At 42.2% G+C, this 17,569-nt stretch overlaps 1 protein-coding gene across 15 annotated transcripts in view; it reads right to left on the bottom strand.

Annotated features, from left to right (window-relative positions):
* The window catches only part of RAI14 (retinoic acid induced 14), a 138,497-nt gene that overhangs the window by 107,371 nt on the left and 13,557 nt on the right, over positions 1 to 17,569 (bottom strand). For 8 of the 15 annotated variants that reach the window (XM_070246335.1, XM_070246340.1, XM_070246346.1 and 5 more), the window contains exon 2: positions 6,208 to 6,291. In XM_070246335.1, the coding sequence (XP_070102436.1) occupies positions 6,208 to 6,243 (36 nt within the window). In that variant the 5' untranslated portion in view covers positions 6,244 to 6,291. Of the gene's footprint in view, positions 1 to 6,207; positions 6,292 to 9,437; positions 9,593 to 12,155; positions 12,242 to 17,569 lie in introns of those variants that run through there. The other 7 variants (XM_070246347.1, XM_070246341.1, XM_070246336.1 and 4 more) reach the window with 2 other exon arrangements.

Raw genomic sequence — 17,569 nt, forward strand, 5'->3', positions numbered from 1 at the left:
GGTAACTAGAATGAAGCTGTGATCCTGTTAGCCAGAAAGGAGGCTCCAGTTAGAAATAGACATTTTATCAGCTCCAGTGGAAGAGCAGAAGTAGCATCTGTTCTCTCTTGCTGTAAAAGTTATGTGTGAAGTGCATTTGCCTCTCAGAAAACAAACCACCCAGGATTTCCCCAGATCTTCCCCTAGCATGGGGAATGACACTAATATTGGTGAGCTTTGCCACTATGGGTAGCACTCACAATGATGCAAAATCATTGTATGGGTCTTTATGCTCAGGGCAATAGAGCAGAATTTATCTCATGCAATTTGAAGCCTTGGAATTTAGGGGTCTGAATGCCCTGTGTCAGCAAGTGTGTGCAGCAGTCGACAGTCCAAGCTCTGGTGTCAAGAATAACTAGGGTTCAGATCGCTCTGACATTCATCAAGTGTGTGACTTTGGCCAATTTACTTAACTTCCCTCAACCTTAATTTCTTCCTCTGTAAAATGCTTTTATAACAATGGTCTTTACTGGATAGAATTCTGTAAACACTACATGATAAAGAGCACATAAAGGAGTTGGTACAATGACTGGCAGAGAGTAAGCATTCAATAAATGAGAACTCTTCCTCTTATTTCTGTTGTAGTAGGTCAGCGATCAATACATGTGGACCCTTGCTATTAATATTACACATTAGGCAGTGACATCCACCAAAAAGTTGTGATACTCTGGCCTCACTCTATTGGACACTGAAAAGAGTCCAAAAGATGCAGGAACTGTGGAGCTAAGGTCTCTGAGTGAGCAGGTACGCTCAACGAGGGGGTGCCAGGGCTTTGGAGAAATGGCTCTAGGATGGAAAGGCACGGAGGTATGTTTTGGGTTGAATTGAGTACCTCCTCAAAATTGATAAGTTGAAGTCTTAAGTGCCTCAGCATACAACCTGATCCAGAGATAGGATTGCCTTTACAAAGGTAACCAAGTTAAAATGAGGCCATTTGTGTGCACCCTAAACCAATACGACTGGTTTCCTTATAAAAAGGGGGAAATTTGAAGACAGACGTGCAGACAGGGAGAACACCATGTGAAGATGAAGGCAGAGATCGGGGTGATGCAACTCCAAGCCAATGACTGCCAACAAACCATCAGAAGCTAGGAGACCCACGGAACAGATTCTCCTCCACAGCCCTCACAGCAAACCAATCGCGCCAACACCTTCGTCTCAGACCTCCAGCTTCCAGAACTGACACTGTAAATTTCTGCTGTTTAAGCCACCCAGTTTCTGTTTACAGCAGTCCTAGGGAACTAAGACAAGGTGAACACAGGCAGCAAACAGATTTCTCATTTAGGAAGGCTGACAAGACCTGGAAAATATGTAGCAAACCTGGCTGCGTTTCTCTCCAGAAGTTTACAAGTCTCATACCTCCACCCAAAAACGGCATCTCCGATGTATTTTAAAATTATGTCCAGGAACAAAAGAGCCTTAGTTTACAATAGATTTGGAGAAGAGTCCTTTCAACCGAGAGACTTGGATTTTAAATATTCCCATTTTTGTGTGTGTGTGGTGGGGGAGGGAGGCCTGGGCATCTGTAAAAACTTAACTATAAACGACTAAAAACGCCTTAAAAAAATACCTTGGCTGAGATACCAATTATTGATCTTCATGAGAGCTATTCTCAACAGGCCACAAATTCAAACTCCTGTCTGAGCAGGATGTGTCTGGTTCTTCAAGATTCACGGGGTGCGTGCACTTCTTTGGCTGAAAGCTACAATTGTTAGTAGCTGCTACGTAAAGAAACACCATCAATTTACTCTCTTGTGGAGCCAGCCATTTTGAATTGGCCGCTTTGATTTTTTTTATGCAATATCCGCTGCTTCTCTATTACAATGAAAACATAATTGGGAACAAATCTTTCATAAAATTTGACACACCCACAAAGTAAACTCTGAAGGGCTCAATCATGTTTGAGAGGCATTTCTCACGATTTGTTACAAAGATCTTTCAATCCCATTTCCCATCCCTCAGCCTCCACCCATTCCACTCAAGGCACTAAAAATTGGCATTTACAAAGAAATTCCAGAAGCCTGAGCATTTTATTAGCAAAGGGAAATCCCAACCTTCTTGGCCTCATTTCTCATGATGACAGCTCATTTTTCCATGTGGAACCACGTACTAGTTGCTGCAAATATTTAAAGAGGTAACGAAGCCATTTCAAACTATAGTCATAAAAGACATAAATAAAAATGATTTAGAACTCTGTGCTTATTTTATAAGCATAAAAGTTAAAGAATATCCGTTTTTAAAACTAGAATGAAAAATTTACAGTGTTCTTATTAAAAGCCTCAGAGTGATGGCAAGGGTACTCTCCAGGGCTCTTGAAGTATTACTACGTTGCATGTCAAAGGCAATTTTTTGAGACAGAGACGACCTACTGTGCTACACAGCTGGCTCCTCTGCATTACCCTCTCCTCCTCTCCCAATCATCCCTCCAAATTCTACCCCTCCTCAAGGCCTGGAAGAAGCACCATCTCTGTAAAGCTCCCCCAAATTCTCCCTCTTCCAGGGATTCATCCCTGTCTGAATATCTATAGCATTTATCATCCAGACCCCACAATTCAACAACTGGTTAGACCATCTCAAACGTCCCCTTATTATCTATAATCTATACTATTTGTATTTTGCCTTAGTTATTTCCCGCGTGTAATTTTTCTCCTCCCACCTCAGTTTATGAGCTTCTTAAAGACAAGAACCATACTTCATATTTCTTCCGTATCTTCTCTAGTATCCAACTCAAGCTCAAGGATGCCCAAAATAAAGCTATAAATTTGAACTGAAAAATGTCATCCACCATAGAAGGAAAAGTGTTTAGCTCCACAGCTGTCTTTGGCCTCTGCGGGTTATCTGCAGGGTCTCAAATATGTTCAGGGGTGAAAGCAACTAGACAATGACGTTATCTAACCACAGCACACAGAACTGGGCTCATTCCCCTTTTCCACACACATAAACCTGCCTTGACTTGGTAGCCATCTGAGTCAAGTGTTCTAGAAAAGACACTCAGATTAAATCTACCCGCATGATGGTCCCGGAGTAGCAATGGGGCCTTAAGGCCAACCATGGGGGGCTCCTTTGGGCCACTCTTGTCCTTTTTCACTCCTGGGTTTTGCTCTGAACTGCCACAAACTGATCTGGCTGCAGACCTCCCAGAAACAGGCTGGCTGAAATGCGATCGCACCAACGGGTCACCTGCCTTCTCTTTATGAAAGCGCGAACATGATCTGTGGTCCCTCATCTTCCTACCCCCCAGAAACACAAAGAACCCTTTCTTCCCCCTTCTCCTTTCAGCCTCACACAAAGACAAGCAGGAAAATTTGGTGGCGGATGGTTTAGGATCATTCTTTGAGAGAGACCCCTCACTTTAAGTAAGGAAGATTTAGTATGGCTCATTTAACTGAATGTAAATAGTTTAAAACTTGTTTTTCTTGTAACAAGTGATGCATGTCTGTGCATATACACACACACAAAAATTCAAACCGAAAGGCATGCACTGAAAATCAAGCTTCCAGAAGCAGCAGCTGTTCCCAGATTATTCTGCCCTCCAGACCATAGACGCTTTCAAACCACTTTTTATCATGGGTTTCTGATTAAGAGAAAGGAGTAAATATTTACCAAGTATCTCCAGGGCGCTAGGCTCTAAGATGTGTTACATACATTAGCACGTTTAACCTTCATGACAAATTTATACGGTTAATATTATCTTCCCCACTTTTCAGGTGAGAAAGCTGAGGTTCACAAAAGGTAAAAGACTTGCCCAAGGCCACAACCCTATGTCCAAAGTCACTTTTCCAAGCAACCCCCTAGATTATACAGTTTCATAAAATCGAAGCTCCATCCAAAATTCCTCTTTCAGGAAACCTGGGCTCTGGAATTGGGCTACTTTGGCACAACTGGTTGTACGACTTAAGAGTTCTAAGAACCCAGAGAAGTTACTGTACCTCCCTGGGTCTCAGTTTCTTCATCTGTAAAATGAGCCCAACAATAATACCTACCACATAAGGTTGGTGGCGAGATTGAACGATTTCACATAAAGAGCTGGGCAGCACCTGACATATAGTAAATACTCCATACCGGTTCGTTATTATTATCACATGGCTGATGAACAAACTGGAGTTTGAACTTGTTTTCTTTTTCTTCCTTTTTAAAGATTGGCACCTGAGCTAACAACTTTTGCCAATCTTCTTTTTTTTTTTTTCCTGGTTTTCTCCCCACATCCCCCAAGTCCATAGTTGTGTAGTTTTTAGTTGTGGGTCCTTCCAGTTGTGGCATGTAGGACACTGCCTCAGCGTGGCCTGATGAGCAGTGCAATGTCCAGGATTTGAACCGGTGAAACCCTGGGCCACAGAAGTAGAGGGCGCGAACTTAACCACTCGGCCATGGGGCCAGCCCCTCTTTTTTGTTTTTATTCCCTCCATTTGGCTATAGAGTGGTGTGACTCTGGGAAGCAATTTGGGACAAATTTGGGGAGCCATTTGATATCATTTGGTCCCGTTATACCAATTTCCTTTGCTCCCCTCCTCCAAGCTTTCTCCTCTAACATTTCGTCTCTTAGCACTGCCAAAATCACAGCCTTTCTGCTGCCAAATCCCAGAAGCTTTTAATAGCATTATTACTGTGATTTTTTTTATCATGGAAATATTTGTTTTTATTTAAAAACTAGACTCCGGCAACACCCTTTTTAATGCCACCAGTTCTTAATTTTTAAACCAAAAGTTTATGTGCCTATCACTTCCCCCTGCCCCCATGATAGCTGATGGAATTCTAGACTGATTAAACTTTGTTAAAACAATCTCAACTTGTATAAACGGAAGCTACCCAAATTCCCTTGGAATGGAAAAGACATTTGTTAACCTGGTCACACAATTTACAAACCCATATCTGCTCAACTGGGCAACATTTTCCATTTAATTGCCTTTTCCTTCTTAACTGAAAGCTAAATGAGATCTGTAGGCCGGAGCATCACACGGTGGCAGACAGAGGAGGAAGCTGAATGGGGTTTCCCAGAGGAATGGCAGGGACAAGGGGCTAAGGAAGTCAGATGACCAAGCCTCTCTCTGGCTAAGGCTAGTTGGATGACTTTGGCCAAGTGACTTCGCGTTCTCTGAGTTCCAGTTAACTAACCTGAAGAATGAGAAGGTGAGACCAACTTTTTCCTAAAAACCCTTTCTTGTTCTAACCATCTTTAAGCAAGACAACATTTTTAAATCATCCCACAAGCATCTCGCATGGTCTGGGCCTTATCAGGGCAGTAACTTACATGTCACGATGCAGCCTCAGGAGATAAGCTTCAGCCAAAAGGAGGTATGCGTGTGACATGTTAGCCATAAAAGATGCAGCCTCCATTTATTGCAAAAAATGCAATTGTGCCAAGCTGTCATATAATTCATGGCAAAGCAATAAAATCCAGGTTCACCTTTAATTATCTAATTTTAAATGAGAACCGAGCAAGCCCATTATGAGGGTGACATATCTCAGCTTCCATCTAATACTCTTCCGTGAATTTCGCCCCTTCAATAATTCTGCTCCAAGCATCTGGATCACAGCTAGTACAAGGCTGGAATCCCAGCAGGGTTTATGAGGTGACCTTTTGTTAAAATAGCGTTGTGTATAATCCCGCTGCTATGTTATTTTCTCCACTGGGAGACTTTGTTTCATAATTCTGACATCATAGCTTGTTCCTCCAATCCAATCTTTTATGATGGATAACGAGTAAGAACCCCAGGAATTCAGGGGGAGTAAAGGTGCGGGGAGCAATAGATATTGTTGTTTTACCACAAAAGCCTTAACAGAGAGCTAAAAAGTTTCCAAAAGCCAAAGACAAACCGTGTGAATACACTCCTGAGACCAGCTTCCTCTACAAATGACATTCTGAGTCAGACTGGGGGGACTTTAGAAATGCTGAGGTTTTTACCGATTATTTTCTTTAAGATGTTTAATTTGACTGTTTCTCTACAAGGCACAGACCCCAGGTATTAAGAAATGTCATTTTTGAAGGCTAGACAATAGAAACAGCAAGGAACCTGGAGCACGCCATTCACGAAAGCCACCTTAAGCACCCAGAGCACGTCTGGCTTCCATGGTTGATTAACCCAGCGCCTTATCAAGGCAGGGGTGGAGGACTCTCCAGCTCCAGGAGCACGGGTGGAGCAGCCACACCATGAGTCACGGGGTACTTACGTCGCTCTTCCTGAACTTCGCTTTCAAGCTCTTCATGTTGAGATCATTCAGCCTTCCAAAGCTCTAGAGGAGACTTTTCAACACCTAAGCAGAGAAAGAAAGAAACTAACTACTAGGTTTCCAAATAAACACTCCAGATATTCCTTCCTGATTGGATTATAACTTTGGGCCATGGGCGGGAGGTTGGTGTGGGGTTAGGAAGGTGGTCACAGATAAGAGCTAAGACGTGGTAAAGAATAGGTTCTTTCCACCCATGACACACTTCCTAGAACCTTCTGACTTTTCAAGTTAACCAAAACTTTACATTGTATCCCAACTTCCCAAACATTAAAAGTAGAACAAGTTTAAGTAAGTGCTTAGCTGTCATTGTACAAAATACAGTATCTGTATGCTGAACTAATTCCTCTGTACATCCTTCACGTTACAATTATTCCATCTGCCTCCTTTGGAAGGGCCACAATAGCGAAGTATGATAAGGAAAGCAATTCATATTCCAGATGCCATTCATTCCCTATTTACTTTTCTCAGTGTGGTTTCTTTTTTTTCCCCTCCTAAATGCCCAGGGCAGTTAGTGAAAAATGCCAGGAACAACAAACCTCCCTCATCAGATACCTCATTCTTCAAGAGGCCACTTTAAACAGTGAAAGACTCCTCAGGTCCTTGGGGGACCCAGCAATCCTAAGTTGGAGGTGGAAAAGCCGTCAGAAATCACCTTATTTAGGAGGAGCCTATGGTCCCCTGGAAAGTGAATGTAATTTTCTTAAGTATGTGTACTTTTTTAAGGGAAGAAAGTTCCTACATTTCATCAGATTCTGCAAGGGGGGGAGGGGGAGTGTCACTCTTCAAAAGTTAACACTATTAATCCCGTCTAAACCCCTCATTTTCCCCGAGGTAGAAATGGAGCCCCTCAGAGAAGTTAGGAAACTGGCCTGCAGTCACAAATCCTCTTTATGATAGAATTCAGAACCAGACCCCAAAGTCTAACTGGGAGCTGAATGCTTTTCCCACTGCCCTACAGCTTTAAAACTAAAACCAGAAAGTGGAATCCTGTGCTAAAATACGAGACAAACTTTATCTTTTTCTTCCTTAAACCTGGAAAATGTACAAAGTGTGCAACTTCTGCATTTATGACAAAAAGGCAAGAAAAGCTATGTGCACGTTCCCATTATATATGATCATAAGTGCTCAATAAATATAACTTTAAGCCTCACCTGACAGAAAGTGACAACAGGTGAAATTTAACCATACTACCCACTTGAGCACTAAGAAATAGTGGTCAGATGGTTACCATATTTTTCAGAAGCCTTTCAAGGTCATCTCATGTTTTGCCATTATCCTTATCACTCTGGACTTAATTGATCTGAGCAACTAGAGAAGGAAAAAGGGCAAGCAACTGAATGGCTGTGCTCATCCCTCCTGATGTCCTTGTCACCGCCTCCAGAAGTTGTCCAGTGACTCTCTGACTTCTAATGTGTTTACTTTCATTATTGCTGCTGCCATTAAGCAGGACCCCTGGATGAATGGCATTAAAACCTGGTCATCATAAAGCACTTTGATGACCCTAACCTGGAGTCTGCAGTAGCATTGTGCACCCAGCCTAGGCAGGAGTGACAGAATGTGTAATTACAGTGTGTCGTTAATTGCCAAGGATTTAACCACAGAGAAAGCTGGACTGGTACCTGAACAGCAAAGTACAAACTCTGGGACAGTGTTTCTCAAAGTCGACCCCTAGTTAATCTGCATCAGAAGGACTTGTGGACAATTTGTCAAATGCAAAATCCTAGTGTACACCCCATGAAAATTGAATCTCAGGGGACAGGACCCAGGAATCTCCCTGGTGGAATCTTTTGCAAACTGAAGTTTGAGAACCTAGAATTGAGGTGGATGGAATAAGGGAATACACTTGCCAAAGTTGGGCTGGTACATAAAACAGTCCTTTTTCATGTCAAAACAAACTACCTTTTGATGAATCCAAGTAGAAATAATGATAATCAGACATTCCCAACTGCCATAGGCTCATGGTTCTCCACCAACTGTAGCTAGAAAATGGAAATCATCCTTTGAGTTCAATTCCTTCCACCCTCTGGGGGAAGTGCTAATAACCAAGAAAAGAGGCCAAACCCATGCAACTGGAAAGGGAGAAGAGAGAAGTCAAAGCTTGGATAATACACAAACTGTGGAGCCCACCAAGATGTAAACATGCAAAGCATTCCTTCCGTCATAGAACACGTCTTAGGTGAGGTGAGTAAGATTTTTATTTGAGGTCATGAGCATTGTACTAGTTCTTTGTGTTTGTCTTTGCCTTTTTTTTTTTGTGATGAAGATTGGCCCTGAGTTAACATCTGTGCCAATCTTCCTCTATTTAATGTGAGATGCCACCACAGCGTGGCTTGATGAGTGTTGTGTAGGTCTGCACGTGAGATCCGAACCTGTGAACCCCAGGCTATGGAAGTGGAGCACACAAACTTAACCAGTACACCACTGAGCTGGCCCCTCTTTTTTCTTTTAATTACGGCAATGAGAAGTATGCAACCTCCTATCTGAAGAGGATTAAATAAACAAAGCAATGAATTCCAAAAATTCCCAGGGGAAGGTATTAGCTGTGAAATGAAGGTCTTCCTGGAGTCACGGCTCTGGGTGTGTCATAGCTGGGTGGTCCATGGGTGTGACTCCAGGAGGACAGAGATAGAGGTCAAGGGTAAAGAAGTTCTGGAAACCTTCAGAATAGTAACTTCAGAAAGAAGAACTACAGCTGGGGGTAATCAAAATTAGTAACAGAGCACTGCTTTCCTGTATTTGTCAAAGGATCTAAAACCTGGAAACCATGACCTGTGGTAAGTAACTTGCCCCTGAGATGATACTGGGCTCCCCGTGTCCCAGCATCTCCTCTTCCCCAAGGTGAGCCACAAGTAAATCAGGGACTTGCCCTCCTTGGGTCAGCTGGAATCTTACAGCTCCAATTTCCAAACCCAAACTTTCAACGCCCAGACTGGACTACAGGCTATCTTGAGTAAAGTGACATCTATCAACATAGCGAGGTTACACTAATAGCAATCCTTGGAAAAGTCACTTAATCAAGATACTTAAGTCAAAAGAGCTGCAGCGCAGCTCAATTAACTGCACAGTAGCCTCATCTGGATAGTACAATAAGAAGATGAAACGTTACACATTGATGGGAAAAGTTGTTTGAACTAAGTTCTCCCATTTCAAGCAGAATAAAGTGTATTTACCCCTGGAGCAGAAATATTAGTCAGTGTACTCCCTGCTCAATCCAAAAGAAGTCACTGAACCATGGCTTCCATCACTGGTCACCAAGCATCATGTGACATCAAGTCAATCAGTGAGGATGAGAAGGTGCAGAGATGCAGTCCTGCTGCCCGCTCACCTGAAAGACCAGACCCAACAAACAGGGTTTATGGATCCAGTTTCCCTTTAAAAAGAATATAACTCTGAATCAAACCTTAACATACGATACTCTTATCTGACATAATTCTAGCCAGAATCAAAAAACCTTGATATTAGCCTATAGAGCTTTATTATGAATGTTAGATTTCTTTGAGTATTAAAAATAACCTATAATGGATATAAGGTTTCCTTTCAGGGTGATAAAAATGTTCTATATTTATTGTCATGATGGCTGCACAACCTGTGAACATTCAAAAAACCATTCAATTGTATGCTTCAAGTGGGTGAATTGAATAGGATGGGAATTATATCTTGACAAAGCTGTTTTATTTTTAAAAACAGATTATTAAATCTCCATTACCTTCTCCAATTCTTAGTTGGGAAAATTCCAGATTAGAAACCTCTGGACTGATTGAAAAAGAACTTCAAAGGAACAAAGGTTAACAAGCAATGCCCTTAATGCTAAAATGTTGTTGCTCCTAGATTTTCTTTATTTAGCTATTTCTCTACCACAACCCACCCCCGATTGAAGTGGTTAGAAAAAAAATCCCTCTCTTCTTCTCTCCTGTTTTCAAACTACTCCTGCGCCTACCCACTCCCATCCCCTCCTATGGCCCAAGGATTATTTCATAAGGCAGTGGTGCCAATTATGTCAGCACATGAGGGTCCCCTTGGAGCCCCAGCCAGGTATTCTGATTCTGTAATCAGAAAAGAGGCTCAGAAACCTGTAATTTTTTTCTTTGACTCCTCAGGTTATTTGGAGGCTCAACCAGATTGGGGAACCACAGTTCTAGACTCAATGATACCATACCTATAATTGACACTTTCATTAAAAATAATCTAGAGACAAGGGAAACAATAGAAAGAATAAAGAAATGGGACTTCATCAGACTAAAGAGCTCTTTCAAGGCAAGGGAAAACAGGATTGAAACAAAAAAATAACCCACTAATTGGTAAAAAATATTTACAAGTTATTTATCTGACAAAGGATTAATCTCCATAATATATAAAGAACACACACAGCTTAACAACAAAAAATCAAACAACCTGATCAAAAAATGGGCAGGGGACATGAACAGACATTTCTCCAAAGATGATATACAGATGGGCAATAGACACATGAAAAGATGCTCACCATCACTAATCATCAGGGAAATGCAAATCAAAACTGCACTAAGATATCACCTTACACCTGTTAGAAAGGCAAAAATATCCAAAACAAAAAATGACAAATGTTGGAGAGGTTGTGGAGAAAAAGGAACCCTCATACCCTGTTGGTGGGAATGCAAACTGGTGCAGCCACTATGGAAAACAGTATGGAGATTTCTCAAAAAATTAAAAATAGAAATACCTTATGACCCAGCCATCCCACTACTGGGTATCTATCCAAAGAACTTGAAATCAGCAATTCCAAAAGTCCCATGTACCCCTGTGTTCATTGCAGCATTATTTACAATAGCCAAAATGTAGAAGCAACCTAAATGCCCATCAATTGATGATTGGATAAAGAAGATATGTTATATATATACAATGGAATACTACTAGGCCATAAAAAACGATAAAATCGTCCTATTCACAACAACATGGATGGACCTTGAAGGTATTATGTTAAGTGAAATAAGCCAGACACAGAAAGACGAACTCTGTATGACTCCACTCATAGGTGGAAGTTAAACATAGAGACAAAGAGAACTGATTGGTGGTTGCCAGGGGAAAGGGGGGGTGGGGGGAGGGCACAAAGGGTGAAGTGGTGTACCTACAACATGAGTAACAATAATGTACAACCGAAATTTCACAAGGTTGTAAACTATCATAATCTTAATAAAAAATTAAAAAAATAATCTAGAGATGTTGTACAGTAGATATGATTGATCAAAATTTTTGAGCACTGACTATGTTTGAATCTTTCAAAATATTGTGGAGGGTGAGAGGGCAACCCTCTACACTCTAAATCCTAGGAGAGCAACTAGCTGGTTACTTACGACCACTAAGGAACATTAACTCGCAAAGACACACGGTAGCTGTACACACAGGTACATTTGCCTGAATCACAAGAATACATCAGAATCTAAGACAGCATACCACAGGATTCAAGGGCAGTGGTTTAAAATAATTCCATCTGAATCACCACAGCATTAGAGGAGCAGAGTAAACAATGTCCTCTCGCTCACTAATCCTTCCATCACTGAACGTGGAAATACTTCTATGGAATCCTCAGCAACACCAGAGCACTAACGCACGCCCCAGTTAGGCTTCAGAATTTCTTCTTCCAAGTCAAAAAGAGTATCAGACGTAAAATCCAGAACACTGAAGAAGGCATTGAACAAATGTGAGCAACTAAAAATACTTCTTGCCAGTATCTACCTCTTGTCCCTGAAGTACTTGATCATTTCCTCCGAGAATAATGGCTCTGCAACAAACATGGAATTTTAACCAAAAGCTGTGTAAACACGCAGTTCTCTCAATCTGGCAAAACAAATACACTCTGTAAAAGGTCTCTCCAGATCAACCTTCCCAATAAAGGTTCCCTGACAACAGAGCACCTCGCGCCATCTGAACTCCTCCCAGGGGAAGAAGCTGGTCCAAGTCTGTCCCTCTCGGATAGGGCTGCGCCTACGACTTACGTCACTGCTTCTGGAATAAAGAATAGAAAATTGGGAAGCAGAAGCCAGGGAGTACCGTTCCCCCTCACCCAAATTACTTTATCCACAGAAGATTTGTTCTCGTCTTAGTAAGACAGAATTTTAAACACATACAGACGTTTAGGTTATGGGAACTCTGGGCAGGCACTACTGGAGGATCGAAACTGACCTAGGGTGGGAGTAGAGAATGATCTCAAACCACCTAATAATTAGGTGTCAAATACTGTAGGAATTCAAAGAATGGGAATCTTTGAGGGCTGAGAAAAATCAGAGAAGTCTTCATAATAGGGGTAAGGGTCTAACTGGCCTTTAAGGAAACTCATGATTTGGGCAAGCTGAAAAGGAAAGACATCTTGTCAGTGTTCTCCCACAAGACGGGACATGCCCATCTTAGATTTTCCAGGCAAGGGTCAGATGCCTGTCCAATCTCTCTCTTTTTTTTTTTAAGGAAGATTAGCCCTGAGCTAACTACTTCCAGTCCTCCTCTTTTTGCTGAGGAAGCCTGGCCCTGAGCTAACATCCGTGCCCATCTTCCTCTACTTTCTATGTGGGATGCCTACCACACCATGGCGTGCCAAGCGGTGCCATGTCTGTACTCAAGATCCGAACCGGCGAACCCGGGGCCACTGAGAAGCGGCACGTGCGCACTTAACTGCTGTACCACCAGGCTGGCCCCTGTCCAATCTCTTTAAGTGATTCTATAGGCCTCTCTCGTGAGGTTGAGTAGACGCGGTGGGAATCATTGCCTAGTTCTCTCTCCAAAGAAAGATCCTCCCCCCCCAGTCCCCACACACTCTGACCCTTTCAGACCCTGAATGCGAGGGAGGGGAGTTCAAGAATCCTGTTACCAGTTTTCAGCAAATTTGAAAATGTGCACCTCAGACTGCCTGCTTACTTTGGAATGGCAGACTTTCAGGGTAGGATTTTCATCTTGCATATACTTGGGCATTGGCATATAATCCATAAATGTTTCATGAATGAATCTGTAGGACAAAGATATGGGTTAGGCACCGGGATAGCCTTTACACTTCACCTTTGACCTCAGTATGGTTCTCCCTGGTCCCAAGTGCACTGAGGAAGGTGAGCACCCTGACATGGTTAGCTGCACTGGGATTTCAGTAAATGCAGCACAATGATTAGGTTTCGCCATGTACATATGAAAGCACAAAGTTCTTAAAGAAAAAAACAAAACCCAACACATTCGGCCTACGAAGTCTTAACAGGTTGCCCCTCCTTTTTCCCCTCCTGCCTGCCCTCTTCTCTCATTGCTATGCTCCTCATGCAGCATCTCCCCAGGAACATGCTGAGCTTAGTCAAGGGAGCTGACCATTTTGAATAATGGAATGCCAGAGTCAACAGAGAGCAAAGATCATCAAATAGAACCCTGGGGGCAGGTTCACAGGATAGTTATCAGCCTGATACTGGAGAGGGCTGTGGGGCAGGCCAAGCATTCCCCCAAATCAACGTGCCTGTTCCGTGATTTTGCATGAGATTCTGGGAGCTTCTTTGTTTCCTTCTTTTTTTTCTTCTTTTCCCCAAAGCCCCCCAGCACAGAGCTGTATATTCTAGTTGTAGGTCCTTCTAGCTCTGCTGTGGGGTGCCACCTGAGCATGGCTTGACGAGCAGTGCTAAGTCCACGCCCAGGATCCAAACCAACGAAACCCTGGGCCACCAACGCGGAGCACATGAGCTTAACCACTTGGCCATGGGGCCTGTCCCCTGGGAGCTTCTTAATAAGGAAAAAGTCCATCCTAATGGGCCCGAGGCTTCACCTCTAACCTCAGCAAGACTCTCTCCATAGTCAACACTCAGTGAAAGTTCACTACAGCGGAATAAATGAATGCATGAGCACTAAGTGTTAAATTGGAAGCACAAAGATACAACAGATGTTTCATTACAAAGTAAGTGGCCAGTCCAAGATGCAAATCTTCAAAAGATTTAGTTGAAAACTTATAACAAGATTCTTGAACCCCTCACTCACATCCAGGGTTTAAAGGGTCAGAGTGTGTCGAGACCAGGAGAGGATCTTTCTTTGGAGAGAAAGATGCAATGATTCCCACCACGTGTACTCAACCTCATGAGAGGCTTCCAGGACCACTTAGAGAGAGTGGAACAGGTGTCTGATCCTCGCCTGGAAAATCTAACAGGTGGGAGAGAAAGCGGCCTATGCTGTGAGGATGGGAATGAAGGAGAGGTTGCTGCTGGGTTACGATTAGCTTGCATGCTGGAGTTTGAGCATAGACGTATGTTTTCTGTAGACAACTCACAACAGAGGGTAGTAAGTTGTCTCAGATCCTGTCTAATAGAGTAGATTAGAAGGACGAAGAGGGCTGAGAGAAGCTGAGTCCCAGATGGAGAAGCAACAAACCAGAGGTGAGTACATCACCTGCATCAAGGGAATTGCAGGGGAGAGGCCCCCAGTGATGGTCCAGGAGTGGAGCGAGGAGGGGAGAGGGCTCTCCAAAGGCCCCTTGTACTAGTTTGCTGGGGCTGCCATAACATGTATCACAGCCTGGTGGCTTACATGACAGAAACGTATATCCTTCACTGTTCTGGAGGCTAGAAGTCCAGATCAGGGTGACAGCAGGGTGGATCTTATTCTGAGGCCTCTTTTCTTGGCTGTGGATGGCTGTCTTCTCCCTTTTTTCACATGGCCTTCCTCTGTGTGTGACCTAATCTCTCTTAGAAGGACACCAGTCACACTGGACTAGGGCCCATCCACATGACCTTGTTTTACCTTAATTACCTCTTTAATGGCCCTATCTCCCAACTAGGGATGAGGACTTCAATATTTGAATTTTAGGAACACACACTTCAGGCCATAACACCCCATGAAAGAGCCCAAGAGCAAGAGTCAACTCAAAACACCTGTCAGGCTCAGAGAGCACAGCACTACCTCCCAAAGTACCAGCCAGGCGAGAACTTCCTTATCTGTCTTCTCTCTCATCTCACCCATCCCACCCCTAGTCTTACCACTGCAACCCTGGAGGGAACATAAACCCTGACAGCTAGATGGAGGCAACAGGACAGCATGGGAAAGACTGGAAAAGAAAGACATTCTATCTTATATCAAATTTTAGCTTTTTATTGTTATCTGAAATTGGACATTCTAAGTTCTAAATTAAGAGTATGTAGCTGGGAGAGGGCAGGGGGGGTGAAATGGGTGAAGGGAGTCAAAAGGTACTAACTTCCAGTTATAAAATAAATCGTCCTGGGATATAATGTACAGCCTGGTGACTATAGTTAATAATACTGTATTGCATATTTGAAAGCTGCTGAGAGTAGATCTTCAAAGTTCTCATCACAAGAAAAATAATTTTGTAACTCTGTATGGTGATGGATGTTAACTAGACTCATCGTGGTGATTATTTCTCAATACGTATAAATATCAAATCGTTATGCTGTACACTTGAAACTAATGTTACATGTCTATTGCACTTCAATTAAAAAGAGTATTTAGCAATTGAAGTTGATTGTAGAATTTTTTTAAATTGAACAATAATCAGAAAAGTCATAGATTTCATCTGGAGGCAAGGGATATACTAACTTGACTGAATAAATTTTCAAGATACCGTGGGACATAAAGCCGCTTTATGATTACATCCTGGTGAGGCTTATTTATTCAGCAAACCAGATACATATGAACGAATTAATGAATGAGTAAACAAACAAGCAAATTTGCGGGGCATTCATTATGGGCTGGGTGCTTTCATACATATCATCGTTTTTATGAATTAACTACGGTGCAGGTTGGTTAAAAGATGGCCCAGATGATAAAGAAGGGAAAAGTTTAGGGAGGAAAAAAGACATAAGCAATAGTTTCATTTTGGCAATGAATCCTTTCTAAAATGCTCCAATATCTCACTTTTTTCTTCCAAAGAAAATAAATGACCACATTCTTTTTAAACCGTAAATGTCATTCAGATATGGTATCATAATAATCATGCAGTAAAACTCTCTTGAGAACATTAATCTCCTTCCCTATATTCACAACTTGCCTTTATCCAGGGATGACATTTCTCTTGAGAAACAAGTACATCATTCTTCTTTAAAATAAAACCTGCCATCAACCGGGACCGACCTTGGTCCATGAATCAGTCAGAGCCAGCAGCACTGATACAAAATTGGCCAGAGCTCTGGCAACATCACTGTCTGGTCTGTCAAATCTGCTCCTCACATGCTCCAATGAGCCTACCAGAGTAAAGCCCCAAGGTTACCTCATGTCCTAAATCTATCCAATTTAAAAAGCACGGGCTTAATCAAAACACGCTACCTTTGGAACACAGAAGTCATTCTAGAAGTAAGAAACTCCATGAGATTCTCTCTCGTGTTGAGGTTATATTTAAGATACCTCTAAAATGCTCTTCCTATTCTATGTGTCCAAATCCTGGATGTTGATGTCAACAGCACCGTCTAAACAACCCACTGTGTTCATCTCTTTAAACAGAGCTGCCCTGCACATCTAGTAATCAACTCCAATGGCAACACATATGTGCCATGCACCTTAGTGGCTTCTTCCCAAGTCCATTCCTCAGGTTTCATCCATCTTGAAATCCAAGAGAATCAACCACATTTAACAACACAGGTCTAATCCTCAAACATCACTGGTGACAACATAAAATGTGGAAAGCAAAAAGTCACTGTGGAAAGAAAGCAGTTTGGCAGTTTCTTACAAAGTTAAATATAAATTTACCATACAACCCGTAATTCCACTCCTATGTATCTTGCCAAGAGAAACAAAAACATGTCCACATGTTTATGGCAGAATTCATAATTGAGAAAAAGTGGAAACTACTGAAACATCCATCAACTAGGTTAACAAGATGTGGCATTCCCACACAATGGAATACTATCCAGCACTAAAAAGGAACGAAATACTGACGCATGCTGCAACAGGGGTGAAGCTCAAAACCATCGTGCTAAGTGAAGGTTGACATAAAAGACCTTATACCGTAAGATTCCATGTGTATGACAGGTCTGGAACAGGCACATTTACAGGCAGAAAGCAGATTAGTGATTGTCTAGGGCTGGGAATGGTAAGAAAGCGTGATTGCAAATGGGCATGAGGGATCTTTTTGGGGTAATGGAAATATTCTAAAACTGGATGTGGTGATGATGACACAGTTCTATACATTTACTAAAAATTATTGAAGAGTATACTAAAATTGGTGAAGTTTATGGAATGTAAATCATATCTCAGCGAAGCTGTTTTTAAAAAGATCAAATAACAAAAAGTGAACAGGGAGATACATACACAAAGCTGTTAGGTAGTGAAAAATATCTTTAGAGGGAGGGAGAGTGTAGGCTCCATGTAT

This window comes from Equus caballus, chromosome 21, assembly GCF_041296265.1.
Source record: "Equus caballus isolate H_3958 breed thoroughbred chromosome 21, TB-T2T, whole genome shotgun sequence".
Taxonomy (NCBI): domain Eukaryota; kingdom Metazoa; phylum Chordata; class Mammalia; order Perissodactyla; family Equidae; genus Equus; species Equus caballus.